At 38.3% G+C, this 7,198-nt stretch overlaps 1 protein-coding gene across 4 annotated transcripts; it reads left to right on the top strand.

Moving 5' to 3' along the window:
* The first annotated feature begins 2,224 nt into the window (after window positions 1-2,224).
* On the top strand, window positions 2,225-6,666 carry LOC114181213. Of its 4 annotated transcripts, none has more exons than XR_003603771.1 (2): window positions 2,225-2,813; window positions 6,468-6,666. XR_003603771.1 is itself a non-coding variant. In XM_028067615.1 (2 exons), the coding sequence occupies exons 1-2, from the start codon at window positions 2,301-2,303 to the stop codon at window positions 2,744-2,746; spliced, it is 360 nt and encodes a 119-aa protein (XP_027923416.1). In that variant the 5' UTR covers window positions 2,245-2,300; the 3' UTR covers window positions 2,747-3,429. The 4 variants fall into 4 exon arrangements, 3 of the variants coding, with proteins under 3 accessions (XP_027923416.1, XP_027923408.1, XP_027923422.1); XM_028067615.1 differs by lacking the exon at window positions 6,468-6,666 and having other exon boundaries at window positions 2,245-2,586; window positions 2,673-3,429; XM_028067607.1 differs by lacking the exon at window positions 6,468-6,666 and having other exon boundaries at window positions 2,246-2,586; window positions 2,667-3,428.
* The last annotated feature ends 532 nt before the right edge of the window (window positions 6,667-7,198 follow it).

Below are 7,198 nucleotides of genomic sequence, written 5' to 3'. Positions count from 1 at the left end.
ACGAATGGACACAATAAGATTGATACCAACACTTGCCTCTTGTGAAGGATGGGATATCTTTCAGTTAGATGTGAAATCTGAATTTTTGCATGGAGAACTCAGTGAAGATGTGTACATAGAGCAACCAAAGGGATACGTCAAGAAAGGGAAGGAACACAAGGTTTACAAGCTACATAAAGCTTTGTACGATCTAAGGCAGGCACCAAGAGCTTGGTTCAGTTGTATAGAATCACATTTTATGAAAGATGGTTTTCAAAAATGTCCAAGTGAACAGACTCTCTTCATCAAAAGAAGCAGTGGTGGAAACATCCTAATTGTCAGCATTTATGTTGATGATTTGATCTATACTAGTAACGATACATGTATGATGATTAAATTTAAAAATTCTATGATGCAAGCTTTTGACATGTCTAACTTAGGAAAGATGAGATTTTTCCTTGGTATTGAGATCTTACAAAAAACAGGAGGTATTTTTATGTTCCAAAGGAAATATGCAAATGATATTTTGATGAAATTTGGAATGTCTGAAAGTAAACCTGTGAAGAGTTTTATTGTTCATGGCATTAAGATGAATAAGGATGTTGATGGGGTGATTGTGGATGATACTTATTTCAAGCAAATTATAGGAAGCTTAATGTAGTTAACAGCTACAAGGCCAGATATAATGTTCAGTGCAAGTCTCATTAGCAGGTATATGTCAAAACCAACAGAGTTACACTTGCAAGCTGCTAAAAGAATATTAAGGTATTTAAAAGATACTTCTAGCTATGGGATATTCTACAAGAAGGATGAAAAGAAGAACTGCTTGGATTCATAGATTCTGATTATACAGGAGATGGGGACGATTCTAAAAGTACTTCTAGTTATGTTTTCTTGTTAAGTTCAGGGACAGTTTAGTGGATGTCAAAAAAGCAACCAATCGTTACTCTTTCAAGCATCGAGGCAGAATTTGTTGTTGGTACTACCAGTGCTTGTCAACCAATGTGGATGAGAAGAGTTTTGAGAAATTTATCTTATGCACAAGATGGTAGCACTGTTATTATGTGTGATAATAGTTCAACAATTAAGCTTTCCAAAAACCCAGTAATGCCTGGTCGAAGCAAGCATATTAGAGTGTGTTTCAATTTTTTAAGAGATCATGTGAAAAATGGAGAAATTGAATTGGTGCACTGTGGAACTCAAGAGCAGGTTACAAATGTGATGAGTAAAGCCTTAAAGTTGGAAGCTTTCGAGAAACTTAGAAAAAAGATGGGAATGCTAGATTTGACTAAAGTAAACTAACTACGATATAGTTAGTTTAAGGGAAAGAATGAAAAGGTTTTTTTATTATAATTTGTTAAGAGTATTTTCAGTTTGAATAAATCCTAATATTTAGGAAGCACGTTACTTTTTAGTTTCAACCCCTGGACACATCGCTTACGAGTGCTATTTTTATGTATTCTGTTACCAGAGGGACATATTAAATATTACCCTCTCTGATTCAATAAATCATTAGTTTCTAGTGTAGTATATCTATTTTAACAGACTCTAGCCCGCTTCTTTGTCCCTTGATCTTTCTCCTTTTTTCTTTTGCTTTTTTTTGAAACCCCTCTTTCTTCCTTTTCGATCTTTCTTTTTCGCTCTCTTTTATGTTTCTCATACTTTTCCAAAAAGATCCCCCAAAATCGCCCCAAATTAATCCTTTTCTACCCTTTTTATATATTCCCCAAGCAAGTGAAGCGTCCAATTAATTCAACGAGTGAGTTGCATGATGCGTGTGTTTTCTGTTAAGTTAGTTAGTGTAGGTTAGTGTTTGTTAGGTTAGTTAATGGTGCATGTTTTAGGGCATCAGGTGAGAGACAGTGTGGTTCAGTGAATTAGTGTGTGCGTTTAATGTCAATGGTCTAAGCATGAACATAAGTGAAATGGTAAGGTGTGTGTTTGTGAGTTTGGTATGTGAAAAGTGGAGTAGGTGCGTTTTACTGAGGTCTGGGTTAGTATAAGGTTGTGTGTGTGCGAGAGAGATAAGTGTTGTGAAGTTGCATGTAATTAGTACGTGGTGTAGTAAGGTGATGGTCAATTGTGAGAATCGTTGGTGTTTGGTGAGGTGTGCAGGTAGAGATGGCAAAAAGGGTCAGATCCGACAGGTTGGCCCGCTAGCCCACTCTAAAAAATACAGGTTGGGATAGAAAACATAGTCCGCGAACCCACATCAACCCGGCCTGACAAACTCGCCAACCTGCAGGTCAAATCAAGCCCGTCTGTAGCCCTTCTCTTAATAAAAAAAGCTTGTGTAATGACTTAAACTAATCACACGTGCAATGGTAATTTCATTTACTCTCTCACGAAAACCTGGTGCAGCTAGTCCACTACACACTACCACAACACACCACTCACTCACCCTCGCGAATCAGGACAGCCAGCCTCTTCCGTCACCACCACAGTGTGTTGCCTCAGATGACCTAGTGGTTTTTGCCTCCTCTGTTTTCCATGACACCTTGTTGGCTACAAAGGCAAGGCAACCACCACGCTACGACCTTGGCAAACTTAGAGCCACCACACTACGACTTGACCACGAAGGGCGACCACCACGACCACCACAAACAGGTTCGTTCTATTCCTAATTCGCCTTTTGCTTTCTTAAGACTCTGATTTGTAACCCTAATTTTTATTTCCCTTAATTGGAGACCAAGGTACCTACGATTGGTGTTTGTGTGATCCAACCCTCAATTTCAAGCCATTCTGTGATTGGTGTGGTTGTGATTAGTGTTGTCGTCATTTTCCCCCATTTCGATTTGCTAGTTGCTGCCATAAAAGGCTTATCTAGATTGGAGGTGCAGCTAATATGATCTTCTGTATATTATTTTGGTGCATTGAATTCTGCTATTTTTTCTGTTACATTTGAAAATTTTTATATATTCTAATGCATTAATTTTCGTTGATAAGAATTTATGTTACATTTGGGAATTGTTATATATTCTACTTCTTTAATTTATTTTTGCTGTTGTTACCATTATTGGATTCTAGAATTGTTATACAAAGCAACTATGGTTTTCCAATGCTGCAAGATTGACGCACTCTGGTGATGAGATAATGAACTATGTGAATGTGGATGGTAATAGAACTTAGTAAAAAAATTAAAAGAAAATAGAGAAAGCTAGCAAGCCAACTTGTCAGCCTGCTAACTTGTTAGCCCGCCAACCTACCGGCCCACCAACCTACCGGCCCTCAGGCCGGGTCCAATGATAAAACTTGTTTTTTTTCAGCAGGTCAGTCCAGCCTGACCCCTTTTGGACAGGTTAGAATCGGGTCGAGTTGGCCCGTTTTGACACCCCTATGTGTAGGTGAGTGGTTGTTGGGTGAGTTAATTAGAGAGAGAATAAGCATCACCTAAAAATAGGGGATTTGGGATGGTATGAAAAGAAAAAAAAGGATTGGATTATAAGTAAAAAAGAAAAGAAAAATGAGGTGTGATGAAAGGAAACATTTTCATTATTTTTAATTAACTCAATTAATTTAATCAATTTCTTTTTCTTTCAATTTTATTTTTTTATTTTTTTATCTCCTATTACTCTTTATTTCACTTATTTTTACTCCTTTTTATTACTATTTACCATATACTATTTTTTTAAATCATTTTATTTGTCTGGACAAAATCGGGTGTTGACACTAATAAGTAGCCTAAAATCCACTTCTCTACCACCAAATCTTGTTTATCATGAATTTTGATGATCACCATCTTCTAATATTTGTAGTATGCCAATTGACTTGACAACTACTAGGGGTTAACAATATGAATTTAGGACTCTTAAGATAAACTTCATGCAGTAATGTGTGAGATTCACACTGGTCTTACAAATATATGTTATGTTGTGTGGTTCAACTATGAATAAAAGCAAACACCTGCTTGAATGGAAAATGTACCTGTTGGATTACATCATTTGAATATAGGGAGCCCGCCAAAAAATGGTGATTCAGGTAAGAAAATTCAACGCACCGGCTCGCCTCAACCCGCCCCACTAGACTCAACAACCCGGCGGGCCAGCCTACGGGCTTCCAGGCTAGCCCGCGACCTGTTTTAAAAGTAAAAAATGTGTTTTATTTGTGTTATGCTATGTTTCTTTTATTTTCTTGTTTCAAAACAAAATCCAAATACCACTCACTCACTCACATCGTAGACTCCTCACTGACTGAGAAACAACTACAAAACTAACTCTCATCTCATTTCCTCACTCCCTTATTTTAGGTCTCCCCTGGCAGCACACCAATATGACGAGGTCGTAGGACAAAGCAGCCACGACATCGACGAAGTAGTCACCCATAATGACAAGTGTGTTGCATCGCGACCCAACCACACATCACCAAACAAAAACGCCTCAATAGAAAATGGTGTCGTCCACCACTAGCGTGACTAGAGGGACACTAAAGGTTCCAAATCGAAAAATACGTAGCCACCACGATTCGACAAATAGGTTTTGTAAGACCCAAGAAATTTAAATAATTAATAAATTAATTATTTAATAAATGTGGGTAGTAGAAGCCTTTAGGGCATTTAATGCAGAGTGATATGACGTGGAAAAGTACTAGCTCAAGTGGTTGAGAGTACTTTGATTGTGTGAGAGGACTTGCTTTCGGGTCCTATGTATGTCAATAATATGTTGTGACTTGTGTTTTTTTGTGTGGTTATATATTGATGTAGTTATAAGATTAGAGGAATTATCACAAATATGAATTGGTTGTGCAATTGTCTTATGATTGAGTGGTTGTGGGTTCAACCCTTGTTGAGAACAAATTAATCTCTTTATTTTTGTTAAAATACTTGTGGTCTGAATGTGAAAGGGTGGGAAAACCCTAGAGACAATGGGCATCCAAGGGAGTTGGGGAAAAACAACCCATATTGGTCTATGAAAGGTAATTATAGACATTACAAAAAGGGTAATTTCGTTTTTTTTCATTAACCATAATTAAGAACCATATAAACAGACAAAATAAGGTAATTAGGAGGGTTTTGAGACTGAAAAAACTAGAGTGCTAATAGGAGGACGAAATTCATAGGAGAACAGTGAATTGGGTTGAGAGAAGAACTACTTTTTCAAGGGAGAACAAAGGAGGGTTTTGGGTAGCACAAAGCTAAGGCTAAAAGACCATTTGGAGCAAGGAATTTCAGGTTGGGGGAGCTCTTTTCGTATCTATATGCATACAGGTAACAATTTCATGCATTCTGCATTGGACATGAATAAATTGTATCATTGCCATGAGATTATCGTACTCAATGTGATGTGAAATTGGGGGTTTGATGGTCTTGATGTTGTATAGGTAATCCATTTTGCGAATGTATGCAATTTATGGGGGTTTTCAGTATTGTATGTGGGTTATGGAGTCAATTTGGAGTCTAAATCAGGTTCCTACCATTGGTATTATGTGATGAATTGTTTAGTTAATGTTGAATGTGAATTTGGGGCAATTGGTTTGGTTTCAGCGTGCGTGAACAGGGATACCATCTGCTAATCTCGCTCAGGCAAGCCAGGCTCGCCTAGGCAAGAGTTGTAGAGTCTTGATATTGTTTCTGCTCGTGCTACTCGATTAGGCAGAGTGCCCAGGTTTTTGGACGACCTGTTATCTCGCTCAGGCGAGTACCTCTCGCCTAAGCGAGAAATCGAGGGGTGTGAGACCCTGTTTTGGGCACCTCGCATAGGCGAGGAGGTTGATGTTTGGGCAACAAGGCTTTTCGCCCAAGCGAGAGGTTCTCGCTTAAGCGAGACCTCATGGTTAACTTTGTGTTGTACTTAACTCGCCTCCTAGGCGAGAGTTTTTGGTGTTAGGCGAAGGATGATCTCGCCCAGGCGAGGAGAGACTCCCCTAAGTGAGACTTCGCAGAAAAACCAGGTTAGCACGCTCGCTCAGGCGAGAAAACTTAGCCTAAGTGAGACAGGCCTGGTCGCTTAAGCTAAGGCTTCTAGCCCAAGCGAGTTTAGTGCATTTTGTGTATATTGTTTTACGCATTGATGAGAACGTGGATCAGGAGATGTTGGGCCATGAGCGGGTAGGTTCATGGATGGTGGTTGAGATGTGATGGTATGAGCGAGGAGGTTCATACATATTTACTCTCCTGTGGGGATACGAGCGAGGTAGGGTCGTATGTTCCATGCTTAAAGTTGAGAGATGCTGGGTACGAGGTGGTACGTAGGTAGTGGATCATATGTGTTGGACTACGGGCAGACAGGTCCGTAGAGTAAGACTACAAGCGGGGAGGTTCGTAGAGGCATGATCACGAGCGGACAAGTTCGTGTGAGCATCATAAATCCTGAGTCCATGGCTAACTTTGTTGTTAGATTGGAGGTTGTATTAAGTATGTGACCATGGTTTAACTATAAGAATATAATTGGCTGTATTTATATTATTTAATTGATATGTTTCTTATATTCTTTTGAGCTCATCCTTTTTGTTTGTGTATGGCGATGATCGTGTGATTCATTACACGGGAGCAGGTGATGATACAGGTGATGATGAGGGTGCTCAGGCAACGGAGTGAGGGCTAGCTGGGAGTAGAGCTAGGGATTTTTTTACTATGTTTTTATTATTTCATTTGCGATATTGGAACTTGTAATGCTTTTGCTTAATTTCAATTAAGTTTAGTCACAATAAGTATTAACTTAAATTCTTCTGCGTTTTGGATTTAATATTATTGCGACGTTTTAAATTTTTTTTCCATTTTATTTATTTATTTATTTAAGTAATAATCCTTAGGGATGTTACAGGTTTTATTTCACATTTTTCCTATTTGGCATTTTTATTTTTTCCCTATTTCACAATTTCCCCATTTTTTTTCTATTTTTCACATTGTTTATTTTGACGATCATGTGTAGCCATTGTTGATTTTGCCATGTTTGTAAGGATTAAGGGGATTAGGGTTTCTTTCTTAGTGTGTGTTTACGAATTATTGGTTATGTATGATGATATGATTCAATTTTTGTAATTGGATTGGATATGTTTGGAGCTGCATTCCATCTTTCTGCAAGTGAGAAAAGTGAGATGAATGGTAGGTAATCAGGATGCAAAGAGCATTTTTTTAAAGTTAAAATGGATTTTGATTTGGGTCACCTTCTATATGGCAAGATTTGTACCTTATATTCTCATCACAACCAAGCCCATGAAGTAAGCTCACAAATTTCAAAAGGGTGTAGAGTTATCATAGCCTCTATTGGGGCATGGTTGGTAT

Source organism: Vigna unguiculata, chromosome 1 (genome assembly GCF_004118075.2).
Source record: "Vigna unguiculata cultivar IT97K-499-35 chromosome 1, ASM411807v1, whole genome shotgun sequence".
Classification (NCBI taxonomy): Eukaryota; Viridiplantae; Streptophyta; class Magnoliopsida; order Fabales; family Fabaceae; genus Vigna; species Vigna unguiculata.
The sequence above is the reverse complement of the archived record's forward strand: the minus strand, read 5'-3'. Positions and strand labels throughout refer to the sequence as shown.

Coding starts and splice junctions, on each gene's coding strand:
- LOC114181213 (XM_028067607.1), top strand. CDS start 2,301: ATGGTAATTTCATTTACTCTCTCACGAAAACCTGGTGCAGCTAGTCCA. Junction 2,587..2,666: donor ACCACGACCACCACAAACAG/GTTCGTTCTATT, acceptor CCTTAATTGGAG/ACCAAGGTACCTACGATTGG.